The sequence below is a fragment of the Halichoerus grypus genome, chromosome 9, assembly GCF_964656455.1.
Source record: "Halichoerus grypus chromosome 9, mHalGry1.hap1.1, whole genome shotgun sequence".
Taxonomy (NCBI): Eukaryota; Metazoa; Chordata; class Mammalia; order Carnivora; family Phocidae; genus Halichoerus; species Halichoerus grypus.
The window spans coordinates 88,802,064-88,824,786 of NC_135720.1; the positions used below are offsets into that span (position 1 = coordinate 88,802,064).

Below are 22,723 nucleotides of genomic sequence, written 5' to 3' on the forward strand. Positions count from 1 at the left end.
CACATATCAGAAATATACACACTGGCTTTACTAGAAGGGCTCTCTATAAAGAGATGTGGGGAAAAGATCACTGAGAGTACAGAAGGAACTTCTAATCCATTTATGATGCTTTATTTCTTAAAACTCTTTTGGTAAATAATGACAGTAGGATTATGGCATTCATTTTATTGTTTTCTCTAAATACAAAATATTTTAATAAAATATTTTTAAAGTAATGAAAAGTCAATTTATGAAATGAATCATGACAAATTTATGTGTATACTTCTGGAAACATATGCTAAAATATAAAAATGTTATTATGTAAGAACACATAGGATAAGAACATAACATTCATTTTGCAGCTATAAAATGTTGATATTACAGCATGTCATTTATGGTCATTATTTCATTTGATCTTCACATAAATACCATTACATTTTATAGAAAATTAAAATGTCTATTGAGCTTTTAATATTTTCCCAAATTCATACATATTGGTAAGGATGGATAAAGCTAGATTTAAACTTATTCCAAGCAACTCTACAACTCATACTTTTAAGTACTATACATAACTACTTTCACTATAAAGAATGTACTAGCATCTCTTTTTCCTTTAAAATATATTTTTACCCTTTCCTTAATAGGAGATTGTCTAATTGAAATGTCTTTCCTGCTTTGGTTTGAATTTCTTTTATATTATACTATTTATATTTGGGCTTTGGTTTCTGTTTTGTCTTGAGATAGTCTCCGAGAATTTATCTCTGACTTTTATTTTTAAATTTCTCTTCCTCCACCATCATTTCTCCCTGGAAAATCTCACCTGTTCTAGTATGTCAACAATTATCTATATGTTACTGACTCTAAATCCAGTTTTAATTTCTTTTTTAAGGAACTAGACTGGACTTATTATCACCTTGCCAAATCTGCTTTTTCTATAATTCTACTTTAAGTTTAATGACTTTTCACTAGATAAAATATTAGCAAGAAGGAAATGCTATTGGCCTTCTCATTGGGTTAAAATTTAGGTGATGATGAAGATAATGTGCATTACGAATGTTTTTAACACTATAATATTTTTTCAAAAATATGTTTTTCCCTACTGATTAATAATCTTAGTTATGGCTATATTGAAGTTTTGAAATAGTTTATATTCAATTAACTTAATTTATATTTTCATGATACTTAAGTTCAATGTGATATATTAAAGAAAATAAAATATATATTATAGTCAAATTATTTTTAGCTTGTAAATATAAAATGCATTTTTGGAATTTTTAACTGATATTTGTTTTTCTACTCTAATTTTGCATTATTAACTTTTGAATATATCGACCAAATTCAAAGAGACTATATGATAAACTATAATATTTTAGGAAGAGATTTGAACTATTTCTCCTCCTATTTGGAGAAAACAAATATATTTATATTCAGAGGAAAGAAGAGAGCAGGCATAATGCAAGCAAAATGATACACTTAAATTCAACTATATCCAGGATCACAGTAAATATAAATTGATTACACACTTCAGTTAATAGGCAGAGATTATTAATGGTACCTGAAGCAAAACTCAAATGTTGAAAAGATACTCATTTTATATAAAAAAGATAGAGACATATTGAAAGTAAAATAATGAGAGAGATATATAAAAATTAGGCAAAATAAATACTGGTGTAGTTTTATTAATAAGGTAGATTTCAATATCAGGAACTATCAAAGATGGAGGACTTTATTTCACAAAAATAAGTGGGTCAACTAATCATACTGAGTTATACATTTAATAAAAGAGATTCAAAATATATGAACCAGAAACTGACATAATCCAAAAAAGGAATAAGTAAAAGTAAAATTATATTTGAGAGATGAATACTTTCCTTTCAGTAATTGGTAGAATAAGTAGACAGAAAATTGGGAGGGATATACAAAATGTGAACGGTACTATCAATCCACTTACCTAAATGACTACAAAATGGTACACACAACAGTTGCAGATTACTTATTCTTCTCAACAACACATGTACCTTATTCAGAGGCCTTTTTCATTATGGGGGAGCTGAGGGCCGTAGCTGGGGCATTTCCCATGTGCCTCCAGGGAGACCTCTTTATGTAGGGGGGCCTTGACTGAGCCAAATTTTCCACATTGACTTAATACTTTTCCACCCCTAGCCCTCTTTCTCTACCTTTCCACCAAGTCCATATCAAGAGCCTTTTCTTCAGGGCAATGAGAGGGTTCCCTCATCTGTGTTGCAGCCACTGGATCTTGCCTCATATTGTTCCTCTGGGGGGAAAAATACCTGTAGCCTCTTTGTTCCTGTTAACAGCACTGTGGCAATAAGTGAATAAAGGCTTGAATATTACTATTTTCAATTCGGCTCTATGCCCTAAGTGATCTCCTTGACCCTTGATTGCTTGCCAAGAAATTAAAAAACACTCTGTCATAGTGGGGCATATTTGTTACTTCATGCAAAATTATATGTATACTATATCAGTAATTTTTAAAGAAAAAACAATAAATTTCAACAGTAGATTTTTATAAATAATCTTTAGATAAAAATGCAAATGGAAAAGAAGCACATTTTAAAATGTTCAGATAGATGAAATATCATTTAAGGCAGTATGGACATACCGTTTTATACTTTTCCATCAAAACACAAAAGTATACATATTTATTGCAACAGTATTTTCACATGTATTCAGGGAAAATAGGACCACCAGTTGGCAATTTAGAATATATACCTAAAGTTTTTTCATCTGTAATAATTCAGAAATACCTGAAAATAGCTGTAATAATCTAGAAATACCTGAAGTAAGAAAGCAGGATTATATTAAACATGTGTAGAAAATATTCACTATATTGTTGTTTATTTTAGAATAGAAATAATCAAATTAAGCAATGAGAATAGCTTAAATATTATAATGTGTCCCTATAATAGAATACACCTCCAATTTAGACTATGTTTTTCTTTTCTTTTTTTTTTTTTTTTAAAGATTTTATTTATTTATTCATGAGAGACAGAGGCAGAGGGAGAAGCAGGCTCCTCGCGGAGCAGGGAGCCCGATGTGGGACTCGATCCCAGGACCCTGGGATCATGACCTGAGCCGAAGGCAGACGCTTAACCGACTGAGCCACCCAGGCGTCCCTAGACTATGTTTTTCAAGTGTACTGGGATATTTGGAAAATACTTAGATCGAAATAATCTGATGAAAAATGGCTATATTATTCTAACTGTAATTTGGGTTTAGATGTGTATATGTAAGGTATTTATCTTCTTGTAATAAAATAAAATATGTATTTCCTGTGTTGTGGGAAAGGTCAACAGGCATGGCAGCACTACTCCCACAGAGATTATCCATTGGGTTTCACCTCCCAGAGTGTTCAGACATCATGAAAGATTATATATCAAGAGCCCAGGCTTTTCCAGGCAGTAAGAAGTGCAGGGGGTTGGGGGAGCCAGTTAGATGGCACAAGGTGATACAGTTTCTGACTTACCCATCCCCATAATCACTCAAGACTTTGCCATTTTAAATAAATGTAAATTTTCCCTATAGATTTGCACTGACTTAATGGAAAGAGTGAAATATCTGAGGCCTGTAATCTATATAGTCTAGGAAAAAGTTAATAGACACAGGGACAGGGAAGCAGGGAGCCACAGAGAATCATGGGGAAGAATGGCTTAGGGAATCACAGAGAGGCTCTGAGTTAAAATCCAGATCTAACTTAACACCAAGGTTAACCAGAGTTGTGCTGGCCAGTGGAGGCTGGATGATATTTGTATTGTACAGATATGCATAATATGGGCTAAAAGGAAATAAACCAACAATGTGACAGTGGTCTACTCCTGTTAATGGAATTAGATGAAAATTATCATCAGAAAAAATGATTTACTTCTTTTGAATATACATTTAATTGTAGTATTATGAAGGATAAAACATATTCCATAATTACTTTAAGATTAGGAAGTTTATATTAAATGCAATAGGATGGACAACATTAAGTGTAAAAAAAATGTATGTCAGAACCTTATTAATTCTAAGCCATGCTCCTCATCATGAGTTAAATTTCCCTTTTTTCAATTCATTTTCTCTATAATTAAAGTGGCAGAAGGATGCTGAACTTTCTCACTGAAATTGTGATGAGGAATTTCTAATCAAGCACTTTCACAATGTCAATATTAATCTCAATATTAATAATATAAATAGCCCCCATGATAAAACAATTGTTACACCCCAAATGAGAGTCAGATTTCTAATAGCCACCAAAAATAAATCATTGAAAAAAAATTAAGAACTCAAACAGGGAGAGAACTGTTCTGATTGTCATTTTCATGTTTATAAAAATGAAAAAATTACAGCCACTAAATTAAAAATATGATTGATACTATGCACACAATAAACTAAAAATATAGGCACTGTGCAATTAAATGCTATTTACATCCCCTCATAGCAATGATTCAGGGTTTCTTAGAGTTTCAATGATTTACTAATAAATTTAATTTCATTTTAATAGATATTATACATAGTTAGAGCCACAATTTCTGGTCTGTGCCTATCCAAATATTTTATAACTTCCTAATGTTATGACAGAATTGTTGACTGCTGCTTTTTATACCATCAAAAAAAATACCATGAGAGCTTTATATACAGCTCCTTTGGTTCTCTTCTTTTATAACCGGTTGAGGGATGCAGATATAAGAAAGCAGTTTATGTTTTATCTCATCTTTTTAAGTTTCCTATAAGGTTTCACTGGGGAACCAACAAAAAAACAAAATTTAAAACTCATCTAGTTTAACTTTACCATCTGTTTCATTCCTCTTTTCTATTTCCATCCTCTAGTTAAATCTTTTTTTTTTTTTTACAATAATTTTCAGCAAGCGTGACTTATGCAAACTCATACTGAACACTGAGAGAAGTAAAGCTCAAATTAGAATTCCATATGAATACAATTTGCATTTGGGGTAGGAGTTAGAGTTTTAAAATTTTAGTTGCAACAACAGAAAATCTAAACAGAATATTTCTCTCTCTCTTTCAATCTCTCCCTCTCTCTCTTTCTCTCTGTCTCACACACACATACGCACACAAGAATTTGAAGTCTCACAAAATTAGGCTTTTCAGGGGCTAGATCAGGTAAGCATTAAACCAGAGGCTCAATGTTCATATTCCTTCTAGCTCACTAAAATAGCAACAGTGCCCTCGAAGTTCCCAGAAGAAACCAGGCATACTCTGTTCTGCCTCAGGGCCTTTATCTTAAAGATTTTGACCCAAATTTCTGGTTTGTGGGGTTTTTCATTCTGTTTAGGTATTTTCTCAAATGTTTACCTTTTCAGTGAGTTCTTCCATAGACACCCAGTGGAAAATGTTAAATACTCACTTCTGGTTCATACATGTCATCTCCTTTTTTTAGTTTCTTTTCAACAACCATTGCCATCCAGTTTCCCAGATAACAGTATAGTTCTTCACATATCTTTTTATTGTCTATAAGTGTATATTAGACTGAAATTTAAGCTCTATGTAGGTAGATATCTTTGTTTCTTTGTACAGGACTACCCTTCTTCCAGGGAAGGCAGCAAAATTTCAGCAAAGGCAAGTCATGCCAAGTGTAGCAGATGGGAACCTCTTTGGAAGGATGCCTCTATGTAGGAAGAACACAAACTCCACAAACTGACCAACAGGAGACATCTCTCTTAGGCATAGGGTAGTCAAAGCTAACTTGACACTGAATTTGGGGAGAGGTACATTTGGTGAAGACGGAAAGAATTATGTGATACACAAAATACCCCTCAATGTTGGTTTTTTTTAATGTAAAAAAATGTAAAGGTCAACAAATCAAAGAAAGGAATGTTGGATAAGCTAACTATGTTATAGACACTCAAAATATTAGTTTGCACACATATACAAAATGAAAAAATCTAATATTTACACTATGATCTGCTACTAAAGCCTAAGTTGAACAGAAAAGCTGAAACTATTTCCTACTGGCCCATAGCTATCCTAAGCTCCTAAAGGTACCTTGTAATTGTACCCTCAACCAGAAAAATACAGCAATACGTTCATTCTTTATCAATCCTCAGAGACATTTCTTGAGGTTTAGAGAATGGATGGATAGTGCCATAGTTTGTGGTGAGAGATATAGACATCTCTGGAAAAGAATAGGTAAGGTCAGATACGAAAGATCCCAGAGCAACCAAGTGTAATTTTTGTCCCCTGGGGGATACAAATGTCTAGAGACATTTATGGTTGTCACAAATACAGATTGTGTCTGCTCCTGGTGCCTGTCTTAGCAGCCAGGTTTGCTGCTAAGCATCTTGCAATGGACATGACAGCCCCCACAACAAAGAAATATCAGGTCCAAATATTTATACCACTGTGGTTGAGAAAACTGGACTTAGGAAGTTTAGGCTGTGTAAGTTGGAGAATAGTTAAACCTGTGCAGAGAAAGAAAAACAGTCTTCATGAAAGTTAAAGAACCTCAGACTTAAAGAAGAGAAGCTTTTGTCTCAAACTAGCAGACCCCTAGCATAAGATAACACTCTAAATTGAGAAACATTTTTTCCAGTTTATGTGGGTGCTGCAACTGAGTTAGGTACATAGAGTTGGTTAAATCAAATTGCTTTCTTATTCTTTTTCTTCCTTTGTTGGGAATAGACTAGTTACTTTCAGTTCAGAAAGAAGTATATATGCTGGTTGGTCACAAACTCTGCTTTTCAGTCCTCCCCTCTGAAATACTGACTTAGGGACGCCTGGGTGGCTCAGATGGTTAAGCGTCTGCCTTCCACTCAGGTCATGATCTCAGTGTCCTTGGATTGAGTCCCGCATAGGGCTCCCTGCTCAGTGGGGAGCCTGCTTTCCCTCTGCCTCTGCCTGCCACTCCCCGTGCTTGTGCTCTCTCTCTCTCTGACAAATAAATAAAGAAAATCTTTTTAAAAATATTGAAATACTGACTTAGATTAAATTTGTTTGAATTTTTTTAAGATTTTATTTATTTGAGAGAGAGAGAGAGCGCGAGAGAGAGCATGACCTGGGGGGAGAGCCACCGGCACACCAAATTTGTTTCAATTTTTCCTCTTATTTATATTATTGAACATTTAGTTGAAAAATTTAGAGGTTAAGTAGCATGAAATATGTGATGAGAACGAGTTCTCTCTACTTTGTTTTTAAGGAGGGGGGAGGCAGGAGCAGGATTCCAGATTTATTAAACATAAAATGGCTAAATTAAAGAGTCATTGAACTGCTTGAAGTAGCTTTAGGAAGGCTATATAATCAGGGTCCACTTCAATAATCTCCTGGTCCATGTCTTATACCTCAGAAATTGTTATCCCTTTGCTCTTCTCTCTCTTTCATAGACTAGTTTCTCAATGACTTTCTCTATCTACTTCATTAAGTGGGTAATTTATCCTGTTCTGTTCAGATTTTTGGTAGGGAAGTTGACTGTTGCCTAAAATAATGTTTGAAAGAGAATCATGTCCTCACAGTAGCTTTAAACTTTTAAGTCTTTTTCCTGTGCATATGTTACTTCTTTATTTTAGTTCTGCAATATATTTTAATCATTTGAATCCCAAGCATATTTTAAATAAGCAAGCACAAACAACATGTTTTGACTTGGAATAAATTTTTTCAAAGAACTCAAGAAAAAAAATTTTCCTAGGGTTAGTGTTTAACCGATTGTCAAATGATTTTATTGTCCTACATTGTTAGTAACAAAAAGTGGTAGGAACTTCTCTTATGGTTGGACTCACATGGTATTAGCCGAGTCCCCTTGACACTGCCTTCCTAGGCAGCAAGCAATGATAAAGCAACAGGTATCCCCATCTTCGAAGAATTAATAGAAATTAAAGTTACCACACAGCTTGTATTATATGTCAAGAACTTTGTGTACAGAAAATATACTGGGGTCTTAATAGTAGTTCTGGGACAAAAATAGAAATGCTCAGAGATTAGAGTTTATGTCAATGTCACTTCTAGATACAGAGTAGATATGTAAGTTAACTGATTTACAATAAATAATAACTTTGTAATTTCACATATTTTTATGTGATTATAATAATTCATACTAGCTGTATAATAGCTAATGATGAATAAACTTAAATGATGAATATATTTAAAAACTCTCATATTTAAAAAAAATTGATTTTATTTGATTTTATACTATTATCAATTTATAAAAGCAAGAACGGAGGGTGTTTCAAGCATATATTTTATCGTTTCTTTTGCCTACTTTCAGCAGAATTTTTATGTCAGGTGATAAAGTAAATTAAAACAGCTTAAGTATAAGAAGTGACAACCTACTCCAAACTAGTGCAATCCTGTGAATAGTTGAAATCTAGTTTTAGGACTGTCTGTGACTAATTGATACAGATGAATCAGTGCAGGTCAGACAAAAAGGTTGGTTTTGTATCTTGGAAGGAATAGGCTCATCATTCATTCGTTAAAATTCTGTGTTTACTTTGAAATGGTAGGCGTGCTTGTGAGTCCATTTGTCACCTACTTAGGGAAACAGCAGGCATGCTCATAAAGTGAGATCTTGTCATTTAACATTTTGCTCTTCCATTACTCACTCAGACAGGAATAGCCCCTGCTAACATATCCAGCATGTGTACGTGACTTACTAATCTATCACCCACACCAGGATACATTGGAGAATTAAATGGGGTTCTATCAATTACTTGTCTGGTATAACAGGCATTGAACCAGGGCTGGTTTATACATGGAACACTGTTTAACTGGTATTCTTCCCCAATATGGACACCGAATTTTTATAAATTGTGATCTATATGATCCTGATATTATCATTAACAAATTATGAAGTTATGTTTCACCTAGCACTCTAATAAACCAATGAAAGCATTAATTAAAAATGAGGTGATCAACACTACAAAGTGAGAATCATATATAATTTACTATACAGCTATCATCTTGAGGGCAGATGTAATCAGGGGTAACACAGAGGCCCATGGGTTAACTAACTTTCATTCTTCCACAATAAGTTTTGGTGAAAGCCTTTGTCAGGGGTCTCTATGGAAAATGTTTCTACCCTTCTTTTCATCTCAGATTTTGTAGCCTTCTTATTTGTGCCATGTGACTAGTTGTTCTTAATGAAATAATATTTATGGAAAAACTACTTTGTAGAAACTGTACCTAGGCATACACTGCTGAATAAGACAGGTCATGGTCCTATCCCATGCTTTACAGTAGTCATTCTAAGTTTAGGTTTGATGATTGTATCTTAGGGGCTCCTGGGTGCCTCAGATGGTTAAGTGTCTGCCTTCAGCTCAGGTCATCATCTCCAGGTCCTGGGATCAAGCCCCACGTTGGGCTCCCAGCTCAGCAGGGAATCTGCTTCTCCCTCCCTTCTGCTTCTCCCTCTGCTTGTGCTCTTTCTCTCTCTCTCTCTCAAATGAATAAATAAAATCTTTAAAAAATATATAAGGAAGGATTAAAAAGGAATGAAATATTGCCATTTGCAAAGACGTGGATGGATCTAGAAAGTCTTACACTAAGCAAAATAAGTCAGTCAGAGAAAGACAAATACCATATGATTTCACTCATATGTGAAAGTTAAGAAACAAAACAAATGAACATAGGGGGAGAAAAAGAGAGGCAAATGAAGAAACAGATCTTAACTATGGGGGACCAACTGAGGGTTACTGGAGGGGAAGTGGGCATGAGGATGGGTTAAATAGGTGATAGGGTATTAAGGAGGGCACTTGTGATGAGCACTGAGTGTTGTATGTAAGTGGTGAATCACTAAATTCTATACTTAAAACTAATACTACATTGTATGTTAACTAACTGGAATTTAAAGAAAAATTTGGAGAAAGAAAAAAAAGAAGGATTATTTCCTCAAACTGACGGTTTAATGTTAAATATATTTCCTACCTCCTTTCCCCAGCTCTTCATAATCTTTTCTTACCTGAACCTATGATTGGACAGAAAAGTTCAGGGAATAAGAATTGCATGCAGATGAATGGTCACAAAAGGAATCTTGTAGGTCCTGAAAGAATAGGAGCGGCAGTATTTTTGTTGGTTGTTGCCATTGTATTTTGACTAGATTTACTATTAGCAAATCTGGGCCAGTCCCTAATTATTCTTACATCTGTTATGTGAACAGAGAAAGGCATTTGCTTCACCAATTCTTTGCCAGTTACCAATTTTTCTCAGCTAGTCACCTGAAGTCCTAATTCTTTATCTTTCTAGATGCCCTTCACAAAGTTAGTATGTTTTTGCAAGCAATCTTTCTTAATTTACAAAAATTCCTTCTGACAATATGCTGATGACTAGAACTCTACAATAAGGTGCAAAGTTTAACTACATAATTGTAACAAAAAGGCTTAATATAGACTGTCACCCAGTTAAATTTTCTTGCAAAGAAAATTAAAATTACTCATCTCATTTGAACAGTGAATATAGAAATTAAGATACATAAATTAAATTTCAGTTTTAAAAAACTAGGTGCCTCTGTTACTCTTACTCTGCAAAGTTTTAATTTTCTTTTTTTTTTTAAAGATTTTATTTATTTATTTGACAGAGAGATAGAGAGAACAAGTAGGCAGAGAGGCAGGCAGAGGGAGAGGGAGAAGCAGGCTCCCCGCCGAGCAGGGAGCCTGATGCGGGGCTCGATATCGGGGACCCTGGGATCATGACCTGAGCCGAAGGCAGCCGCTTAAGCAACTGAGCCACCCAGGCACCCCAAAGTTCTAATTTTCTAACCACTTCTTTTTAATTCTATTCTATCTCTTTAGTAATGATTTTAATAACTCAGTGGTGGTAACCAAGGTGAATGAGCTGAACTTTAAAATGAACCTAATTGACCCACAGAAGCACATTGTCCCTAATTTCCTCATTAAAACTCCTGATTTAAATGTAAGAAAGACCTGAAGAAATTATAAAATTATCTAGAATCACCCCCAAAGAGGATGCCATGGTGAATTTTAGTATTTTTAATATGGTCCAATTTGATCTATTTTATGAGAACCAGCAGTTAAAGTCATACTCATATCTACCCATTTATGAAAATATATTCGGTAGCTTATTTAGGAAAATATTTAATATTTAAGTAGCTAAATATAAAATGTAAAATCAGTGAGGTAGAAATTGATTATAAAAAATGATACAGGAAAAACTATGTTTTTTGGGGGGAAAGATTTTGTTCAGATGGAGAAGATATTTACACAAACATTTAATTTAAACATTTACTTAAATAGCAAAATGTTAACTACAGTCGAGTTGAAGTAATATAACAAAGTGCTACAAAACTTGATCTGTATTAAAACAAATAAATGAGTAATTATTAAATTATGTTTTCCATTACTTATTCAAGTAAAAAAGAATATTTGAGTCAGTCTGTTAAGAATGTATTTTTCCTGGGATGGCAACCTTATCAAATACGTCTGATGACATGCAAAAAACAGCATCAATTGGAAAATTAAAAATCTGTGGAAACAAAATTAATACATTTTTAAAGGACTTGAGAGTTTGTTCTTTCTCCAGAAAAGATGATATTTATAGCAAAAAATAAAACAAAAAACTCTAAAGTGAATATAAGTTAGTTGAAAGATAAAACTGAAGCTGTTTAGTTAAATAAATAATTGTTTTATTTAATGTTATACTGCTATTATAAGAAGTTTCACTGGAATTTAGCTGGGATGAAAATTTTAGTAGGGACTTTGATTTTCCACAGTCATTCGTTTGATCACAGAATAAGACAAATGAATGTTATCTAGTCTGTGAAAGAAAGATGAAGACAACAAATTAAAAAAGGGAATTTTAACATTACTGTAAATGATAAAGATAACCATTTCTTCTCTCTCTCAGACTATCAAATACGTTCCTGAAATTGAATATAATTTGGCATTCAAAGTCATGAAGTGTGTGAGAGACCATCACTGGTGTTTAATGTCTTTGTTAAATTCATTTTTAGTCTGGTAGCCAGAAATTTATTTAGGAGCAAAGATAATCAGATTATTTTCATAGTTCTTTGGGACTGATTGAACATAAAAGAATTACTTCACTCTTTGAAGGTTTTCCATGCATTTTCTAATTTTCTTCATTTAGTTTAAAGCAATGATAGGAGTTTAATAATAGACACTGTGTTTGAGAGGTTTAAAAACAAAAGTCTTTCAGAGGGAATAAATACATTAGGGAACAGGAGAGCCTTGGAGAATACTACAGTTTATCCATACTGACATAGAATAATTTTACAAAATCCATATGTTTAAGAATGGGAAGAGAGGGAGAGTCTGGAAGATGGTAGCGGAGTAGGAGGACCCTAGACTCACCCCATCCCAATCATCCTGAATATCCCAGAAATTGCCCTGAAGACTGACAGAACAAACCCCACAACTAAGAGAAAGGGTTACATCAAAGAAGGCTGCAAGTATGGAGACAGGGTTGGGGAGAGAAACGGATCTTGGCCTTTGTGGTGGGAAGGGAGCTGCAGTCATGGAGAAAGGCTGGGAGCTCATGAGGAAAAGGAATCCCCATAGCAACTGGCTTGGAAATCAAAAGGGGCCGAATTTTGTGACTTCTGACAATCAGCAGGGCTTAAAGCCTAGAGTTTTAAAGGTCAGGGGGCTTGGCTTGCTCAGCAGGGAGTCTGCTTGAGATTCTCTCGCTCTCCCTCTGCCCCTCCCTCTGCTCTCTCTCTTTCTCTTTCTCTCCCCACCCCACTAAATAAATAAATAAATAAATAAATAATCTTTAAAAAATATGAAGATACTTATTGGAATTGAGAGAAGAGTGGAGGACATCAGTGAGACCGTTGACACAGATAAGGAATAACAGCAGAGACAAGGGGCTCAAAACCAAAATCAGAAACACACTTGATGGAATAAATGGAAGGCGGGAAGAAGCAAGCAGAGGAATTAAATAATGACCTAGAAGACAGAGTAATGGGAAGTAATCCAGCTGAACAAAAGAGAGAAAAAAATTATGCAAAACAACAGACTTAAGGAACTCAGTGATTCCATCAAACATAGTAATATATATATAATATATATCTATAACTATATAATTATATATAATTTAGCCAAGAATGAAATCTGACATTCACAATGACATGAATGCAGCTAGACAGTATAATTCTAGGTGAAATATGTCAGTAGGACAAAGACAAATACCATATGATTTCACTCATATGTGGGATTTAAGAAACAAAACAAATGAGAAAAGGGAAAAAAGAGAGAATGAAAAATCAAGAAACAGACTGTTAATTATAGAGAACAAACTGTTAGTTACCAGAGGGGAAGTGGGAAGGGATGAGTTAAATAGGTGATGGGGATTAAAAATTGCACTTGTGATGAACACTGGGTGATGTATGCAATTGTTGAATCACTCTATTGTACACCTGAAAGTAATATAACACTGTATGTAAACTAACTGAAATAAAAATAAATACTTAAAAAAACCTCAAAACGTAAAAAGCCAAAAAAAGGTGGGGGAGAATATCACTTGCTAAGTAAACACTTTAAATACATATGGATAATGGAGCATCTGGGTGATTCCGTCGTTAAGTGTCAGACTCTTGATTTTAGCTCAGGTCAAGATCTCAGGATTGTGAGATTGAGCCCTGCCGTGGGCTCCGTGCTCAGCATGAGTCTGTTTGAGATTCTCTCTCTCCCTCTCCCTCTGCCCCTCCCATGTGCACTCTCTCTCCTTTTCTAAAAATAAATAAATAAAATCTTTAAATACATATTATTTATTTTGTAGATAATATATTATTATATATTTACACATATATATTTATATTTATAAATAAATAATTCTGTTTATTATATAATTATATAAATATGTAATTATTTATAAAATAAATTCATATTATTTATATTACATTATCTATGTATTTATATAATATATATATTCATATATTCTATATAAATTTAATTTTTCTTCACTCCAAAATAGTAAAATATACCTAGGCAAAACATGTCTACATATTCTTACACAGTTTATAAAAATTGATAAGTGCTTAAAATAAATATAAATATAGAATCACCAGGGAATATAGATCTTGTAGTCATAAGTATAAGGCATGATTTAGGGATATAGTTTCTTTGAAAGAGAGAAGTTTAAGATACTTAATACAGCAAGAGAAGCAGGATATCTAAAAGAAATCATTATCTAGCCTAAGAAATGTGGCTGTTAGAATAATAAATCAACATCTAGAGTTGTTTTTAAAGCTTCTTCATACTATCAATCAAGATCAGTCTCCCTTTATAAAAAAAGGAAAAACCTTAAGGAAAGCATCATCAAATACATTTGGCATATGAGATGTTAAATCAGTTGGTTAGGATTATAAAATTTTTATGAATACGTATTTTGTGTCAATCAAATAAAAGTCATAAAACTTTGGTACTGCAAAATTTGCTCCTTTCTGATATAACATATACTGACATGTGATGCCAAAAAAAAAATGATTGCTTTCCTTTTTATGGGCCATTCTCTTGATTTTCTTGCTTCTTTTTACTGCCATTGTGAAACTACTTCATCATTGTCTTAATTTCACTCTTTGTTTACCAAAATATGCTCTCACAGGCTCATTGAAGTTCAAAGTCAGTTCAAGTTTAGGTTTCTAATATGTGCCAGTTAATTAGTTCACTGTCAACAACAAGATAGATGTTCACTTCCAAATGCATGTTTGTATATCCCCCCCCCCCCCCGGCACCCCACTCACTTCCAAAAGAAATAGTATAAATGCTGAATTGTTTGCCATTTTCAATTTTTATATATAAACTTGGCAGTCAAGTACAGGATAAATTGACACTGCTATTTTCTGTATATATTTTATTAGCAATTTATAAATATCTACTATTTACTGCAATAAATGTAATATTAATTTCCTTACAGAAATATGAGCTATATATTTTGTAGGATAAGGGCAAACTTAATACAGTTGATAGATATTCAAATTTGAAACAATCCTCAGAAAATGAGTTTAGTCTCATCTCTAGATGGAGGAAACTTTTGATAAGAGTGTTAGGTAAGTGGGGCGCCTGGGTGGCTCAGTCGTTAAGCGTCTGCCTTCCGCTCAGGTCGCGGTCCCAGGGTCCTGGGATCGAGCCCCGCATCAGGCTCCCTGCTCGGCGGGAAGCCTGCTTCTCCCTCTCCCACTCCCCCTACTTGTGTGCCCTCTCTCGCTGTGCCCTCTCTCGCTGTGCCCTCTCTCGCTGTGCCTCTCTCTCTGTCAAATAAATAAATAAAATCTTTAAAAAAAAAAAAAAAAAGTGTTAGGTAAGTTATGCTGTGGTGATTAACCCCCACAAACACACAGGTGCATACACAAATATTTCAGAGGCCTGAAACAACAAGATAATTTCTATCATCACATGCCAGCTCAGCTCTGTTCCTCATTCTCATTCATTTCAGGAATAATACTTTGAATGTATAATCTACTGAGGACAACTAACCATTGTGGTTTGCAGAGGACTGAGTGCCTTCATTGGACACAGGAATTTCAATACAAACAAAGTCAAGTCCCAGGCTAACAGTTGAGTTGGTCACACTAAATCCACTCTACCACAACAGTTTAACCCATTTTATATAAAAAGAGCCATATTTCTATTTCATGGATGAAGGTTGAACCTGCCACAGATTTCCACAGGATTGCTGCCACAGATTTCCAGACTGCCACAGATTTTCTAACAAACATTTGTTACCTAATACATGAATTCAATGAGGAGTATTAAAACTAAGGATTATTTTCTCCCCTCCTGCAAAAAAACAAAAAAAACAAAAAAAAAAACTAAGGATTATTTTTAAAGCATTAATTCCAAGTGTTAATCTGGGGGGATTAAAAAATAAAATAGTTAAGTGAGCATTTCCATGTGAATGTTTTTTAATCCTCATGGAACCAAATAAAATTGATGGAGAAAAATTATTACTACCATGTTATCTGAGGTCACTGTAGAACCTTAGGTAACTTAATGGCAGAGAAGACCATTCATACTACTGGAAATTAACTTTAATGTAAAAGAGAGGCCATTTTAGAGTAACTGAGTTTTACAGACACCAATTTGGTCAAATTATGCTGAATCATCAAGTCTTTCTATTTAGGTTTATAAGAATTAAGAAAATAGTGTTTTAATAGGTAGTATTTTATTAGTCACCATGTCCACACGAATTCAGAATGACTACTTTTCCTTAATTAATTAATCAATTAATTAATTTTTCAGATTATTTCTCATCTTTAGTGTTGATTCCAGCTAGTTATATGGCCATTTATTAATTAATATAGAGGCTTCTACTTTAATATTCATATTTTGTCTAGCTATTAGGCAATTGTATTGTGAATCCAGGTAAAAGGTCATCATGGCTTGAAACAGTGAGTACAAAGATCACTTCGTGTAGTAATTGCAATAAAGGAAATTTCAGATGTTTGTGATTCTTTGCACCCCATGACTCAGCTATTCTAACCTTGGCCAATTCGGGGGAATTTTCTCACTGAAAGCTTGGAGAGTTAGAAATAAATGTAGCGTATGCTCTAAACAGAATATGTAATAGTAGTCTGTCCCCAGAGCTTAAATTTATCTTATTAGTTTATGCCATTCTAAAACCTCAGCAAAGTAGCCTGTATTAAAACTTAATGATGGCTTGAATGTGACTTGAAATTGTTTAAATTTTATTAATTCCATTGTGGGTGTAACCAGATATGAATTCTGTCTTTGAAGATACTAGGGATCACCATAGACAAATCATATTATTAGAAAATATGCCCTAATCATATTAAAATATTTTCAAATGATACACAAATTTTTAAAAACCCAACAAATTTTAACAGTACCTTGGCATTTCATTGTGTTAATCCTATTGGTTCACCTGTGCTTTAAATAGTGTATCTCTTAATACCATAGTTACTTTTAATTTGTAATATACATGTTCATATACCACAGAAATTGTGACTTCTTTAGGGGAAAAGCCCAATTAACTTAGGTCTGGGTGGAAGCTGAGTGGGGTGGAAGATCTCAGAAACTGGATAATCATTATGCTATTTCTGCTGATTGGTTTTCTTCTGTAGAAGGTATGAGTGCTGAGTGGAGCATCTCTTGGCATTGTGATGTGTCTTCAGTTAGGGGAGCAGCCCTGGGCTTCTCTGGAGGCACTGACTGGCCAGTGCTCTGGGACTCCTGGCTCTGTCATGAACTCATTGGAGGGGCAGCCCTAGGCTGGGGCACATGCTGGGTCATGTACAAAGCTCTGGTGTCAGAGCCGTTGGCACAGTTTTAAATCTATCTGACCCCTGGCATTTGGTCAGAGTACCTCATGGTGCCCTACTGGTCAGGGACTTCTTCTGGCTACAGTGGGATCCCTGGATGGTCATGGTGTCTGTACCACCCTCAGGCTGTGTGCTTAACAGGACAAAAACCCAGGCTAATACACACTAGGGAACATACCTTGTCATATATATATATCCCAGAAAACAGAGCATAAGAGACTGTTGTAGATTGATGAATGAGTCAATCTAGCCAAAAGAATATCACATAAGCATTTTGAACATGAACATGATGAAAGATGGTAACAGAAAGAGAAGTTAAAAGAATAAAAGAAATAAACAAAAGTAGCATAAAGGGTATGTCTTATAAACTTTAATTGGTACTTTTAGAAATCAGCTGTATATTTATATATATATTTATAAGCAAAATACTTATAAACATATTTCAATAAGATGTATATCATTTTGCATTGCTTCCTTTTCTAGTATGTATGCACTTTAGAGTGCACAAGATACTCGTGTTGGATTGTGAAGAATGTTTGCTTAATTCATCTGTACCCCTGCTACTGTGGAACCATCAGCCATGATATTTGCCAAGCTAAAGTCCAACCTCCTCCTCAATTTAAATATGTGTGGCAACTGGGATTTAAAGGTAATCCAATTAATTTCTTTAAAATATGCCTGAATTACTTCAAAATCTATTAGGTAAGTATGTTTTCCAATTATACTAAATATTTTATATCTCAAAACACAAAATAAAGTAAAAAATGTATTTAATACTGTGTTCTCTGATTTGTTCCTTTAATAGACGTATGCTTAACACCCACTACATCCCAGGAATTCTGCTTGGTGCAAGATATGTAATAATGAAGAAAGCTAGAGCTATTCCCTACTCTTATAGATCTGTTTTTTGGAGAGGAATTATTGGGCACATACAATGATAAGTATATAATTGTAAATTGAAATAAAATGTTCCTACAGAAAGAAATAGCCTCTCATGAAAGCTTATAACGAAAGGAAAAAAATGAAAAAATTATGGACAATTGGAAGCGTAAGTTGGGAGGTCAGGTAAGGTTTCCTTTATAAAATGACCCTTGAACAAAGGTACAAAGAATAAAGCCAGGGTAGAGAAGTTGGAGAAGAGTGCGTTTTAGTTTGAGGGAATTATATTTTTAAAAACACTATGTTTCAAAGGATACAAAGTTTCAATTATGCAAGATAAAGCAGTTTTGAAATCTACTGTACAACATGGGGCCTATGATTAATGGTACCATATTGTATATTTAAAATTTTGCTAAGAAGGTAGATATTATATTAAATGTTCTTATCACAAAAGAAAAAAAAACAAAATAACAAAAAAAACAAAGTGGGTGGGAGGAAAGTTCTAGAGGTGATAGATAAATTTATGACATTGATTTTGATTATGGTTCACATATGTATATGTAACTCCAAACACATCAAGTTGTATACGTTAAATATCTACAACTTTTTATATGTCAATCATACCCCCAATAAAGTGGGTTAAAAAAACTTCCACTGAATTAGAAGAGATGAATCCTTTGAAGACCTGGCTGGATCTCTGAGAGCAAGAATAGAAATAAGATTTGGGGAGAGGGCCATGCCAGAACTAAAATGCTGGGTTAAATATTTATATTTTTATTCTAAAAGGAATAGGAAATCGCTGTTGAGTTTGACACATTTAAAAAGCGATCAAGTGGAGAATGGAAAACTGATAGAATTAGTTGCATATTAGTCATCTTGTGAGGGGATGGAAGCTTGAAGTACATGGAATTTCTTGTTTATGAAGTGAATACAGACAGCAAGTGACAGAGGTGTCAATGGGAATTCTAGGTTTCTGGCTTTAACACTTGAAATAATTCCAACACATTTTATTAAATATGTTTTAATTGTTTTATACAATGGCAGTTCTTATTTCAAAATCTATTTTGATGAACATAATTTTCTGTTCTATGACTACACTTTGTATACTATTTGACTTAGCTTATGCAAATTGATCGACATTCTTAACACTGTATGGTACTTCAGTTAAATCTTTTAAAGACTATTTCTTCTGTCAATGATATTTTGGCATTATAGTTTATCAACAATCAGCAAATGAGTATATTTGATATGTCTGTTCTCAACTAATGGCTTATTTTATTCAACTGACAACAGCTGCACTTACAGCACTACTATTATATTAAAACGGTGTTGAAGTAAACTAACAATTAGCTTTTTAGACAGTAGACATGATAATTTATTTCATTATGCTCTAAAATGATATTCTGGAGAGTTAACAACCCCTAATGACAGAAATAGTTATCGGTTCATTAAGCAAATCACACTCAACACCAAAAGTGGTAGAAGAGAGCAATGACTTGTTGACTATTTTATGTTAGTGCTAAAAGGAACTCAGGAGATTGTATTATGAATACTTACTATTTTAAAAATGACACAAAACAAGCAAACAAGAACAACAACTGAGGTTAGAGAAGTTACCTGATATATCTGGTCTCAGGACTATTTAGGGATTGTGTTAATTTAGTGGTTTTAAACCTTAGCCACATATTCTAATCACCTGAGGAACTTTTAAAACCTACTACTGCTGGACTTGCGTTAGAGAACAATGAAAGTGGTACAGTAGTAAGGTGGACATAGAGACCTTGAAAGGCTGCCCAAATGCTTTACATCCACGATATGAGAAACATAATTTACTGTTCCCTGCCCAATCAGTTCATGGACTTCAGGGCCTGCATCATTGTTATACTCGATTTTCCTTTGTCTCAAAGTAGAAATAATGCATGCATACATTCACTAAATTATAAACATTAAATTCTCTGAGAACCAAAAATAGCTACAGGGAACATATTCACAAAAATAAAATAGCAAATATATTTTTAGGAAAAATAGGAGGCGTAATAGGAAATCAAACAGCTTGTTGATAAATCATCTCTGAGTAAACATAGTTTTATGAATGATTAAGTTTATTTTAAAGTAAAACAAATAGATTTTTTAGGACATGGGATAATATGGAGTCAAAACTGTTCATGCATAAATCAGCTTTGAGCAGTTAACATCAAGGTAATGTAAGTGTATTTAGTCATTATCCTTTCATGAAACTAAGTTCAGAACTTAATGAACATAAGCTGATGATTACAAAAATAAGAATTATGTGACCTCCACCTCTGAGAATCTAAATGACTTGGGCTGTCCAAGCTAAAGAAGGCAGTGTGATGAGGCTAAATAGTCAATAAATAGTTAAGTAGGGCTACCCAAATTCCTTTTTACTGCCAGGAGAAAGATTCAATAAAACAATTCTCCCAGGAAAGTTTTCAAAACAAAAAAAGCAGTTAGGTTAAATTTTGAAAGTATGTAAATAGAATTACGTCTTTTATGTAATTCTTATTTTTTTTTCCGGTTGATGCTGTTAAGATCTCATTTCCTTTTTTTCTCTTAAAATATAATTGAAGAGGAACATTAAAATCAAGCTGGTAAATTTGCATGGGGTGCATTAATTTTACCAGTAGTAAAATTATTTTTAATTAAGAGATTTTTCTACCAACTAAATGAAGTGTCTTACACGCCCAATCAATTCTTGCCAATATGATTGCTCTACAAAGAAGGGATGATAATTAATTAGAAGAAGCCCCTTCAAGGACAATTGGTCTACAGTGCACAACTTGAGAAAGAGCTGACATGCACCGTTTCTTTTCAATGTCATCATCTATGTTCATTATATGTATTATTAGGTTTGAGAAAAGGAGATACTGACAGAGTGGATAATGAGTTGTGAAGTGAAATAAGATAATATGAATCATAGTTAAGAAAAGATGAAATCATAGCAAAAATAAAGACATAAGTTCTCTGAATTCCTTTCTTTTTTTTTAAAGCTTGTGATCATTACAACTTCGTTAACTGAATTTGAAACACATTTACAGCATTTAATATGTGATAGTGAAGTATTTTTTTTCTAAATGAAAGAGTTCTGTGCTTCTGAATTGATATTGCAAACCAATATGTACTTTAAATTCTCTCTTTTTCTTTATGAAGTAGTAGATCTTATTTGTGGTAAAAGATATTGTAAGATATTAATTATAATCTATTCATTTAAATGACTTTTATAATTTTATAATGATTAATTGGAGATTGGAAATTCCTGTATCTCCAAAGCAATCTTGATCAAGAGTACTTTTCCTTATTATACTGCTCCTCTTTCAAGTCTTTTGTTAAATACCTGCTGTTATTTCTATATCCATTTAAGATTTTCAGGCCTTGGCGTGCCGGGGTGGCTCATCTGCCTTTGGCTCAGGTCATGATCTCAGGGTCCTGGAATCGAGCCCCGCATTGGGCTCTTTGCTTAGTGGGAAGTCTACTTCTCCCTCTCGCTCTCCCTTTGTGCTCTCTCTCTCAAATAAATAAATAAAATCTTAAAAGAAAAAAAAAAAGATTTTCAGGCCTTACTTCAAGATTTAAAAAACAAATCTGAGTTTTAAAAACCAAATGTATTTTAGTACATTTCACTTACATTACCTATAAAAAATGTTTACAGTAACAGGATTATGTTAATTATTAAATAAAAGTAAGTGGCTTTCATATACAGAGAAGAGCCAATTAAAGGATTTAATGGAAAAAAAACCAGCAGTGAAAATATTAAAATACCCAGGACTAAAATTAACAAAAATGTTACATGAGTTCTACATTGAGAAAACTTTATATATTGCTATAGTATAGTTACAAACACACAAAACTGGAAAAAAAATTCTACAGATATACCATGCTATTGGAAAGGAGACCTAATGTATTAAAGATTTCAGATCTCCATATTCTTTTATATATTTATGAAGATTTCAGTAAAATAACACCAATGCTTTTATATTTGTTTTATTTATTAAAGTCCACTTGGAAAACTAACTAAATAAATAAAGCCAGCTAGACTCTGTAAAAGTGCATTATGTGGGTCGTGGGGCAGAGATTTAGTTCTGCCAAATAATAAAGCATATTATATAGCTTCAATAATGAAGCGCATGGTACTGTTGCACTGATAGTCAAAACTGTGCAAATACAACGTCCAAAAATAAAATCAAGTCATACAGAAAATTTAACATCTAATAGAATTTCCATCTCAGTCATTAGGGTAAATAGGAATTGCTCAGTAATTGAGCTTGAACAACTGGATCGTCATCTGGAAAAAAAAAAAAAAAGTCTGATTTGTATCTTAACAGAATACTCTGAGTTAAATTCATATCAATAAGTTTTTAAAATAAAAATTTAAATGATAAATATATCAGAAAAATTTTGGAGAATTACTTTATAAATTTGGATGGGGAAGACCTTTTTCAGCTACCAACCAAAATTTAGTTGCCAGAAAGAAAAGACTAGTCATTTGACTACATGACAAGAAAAAGTGTCTGTGGACGACATCATGGAAGCAGTCAAACAGCAAAACAAACAAACAAAAACTGTTCAGAAGGCATAAAAAGTATTCCTAAATATACGAGAAAGTGTTCAGCTTTACTCATAATGAGAACAAAGCAGATTTTAAAAACA

At 33.5% G+C, this 22,723-nt stretch overlaps 1 protein-coding gene across 2 annotated transcripts in view; it reads left to right on the top strand.

Annotated features, from left to right (window-relative positions):
- Positions 1-22,723, top strand: part of EYS (EGF-like photoreceptor maintenance factor) — a 1,566,128-nt gene that overhangs the window by 115,032 nt on the left and 1,428,373 nt on the right. For both annotated transcript variants that reach the window (XM_078055169.1, XM_078055170.1), the window contains exon 6: positions 17,663-17,828. In XM_078055169.1, coding sequence (XP_077911295.1) covers positions 17,663-17,828 — 166 coding nt within the window. The remainder of the gene's footprint in view (positions 1-17,662; positions 17,829-22,723) is intronic.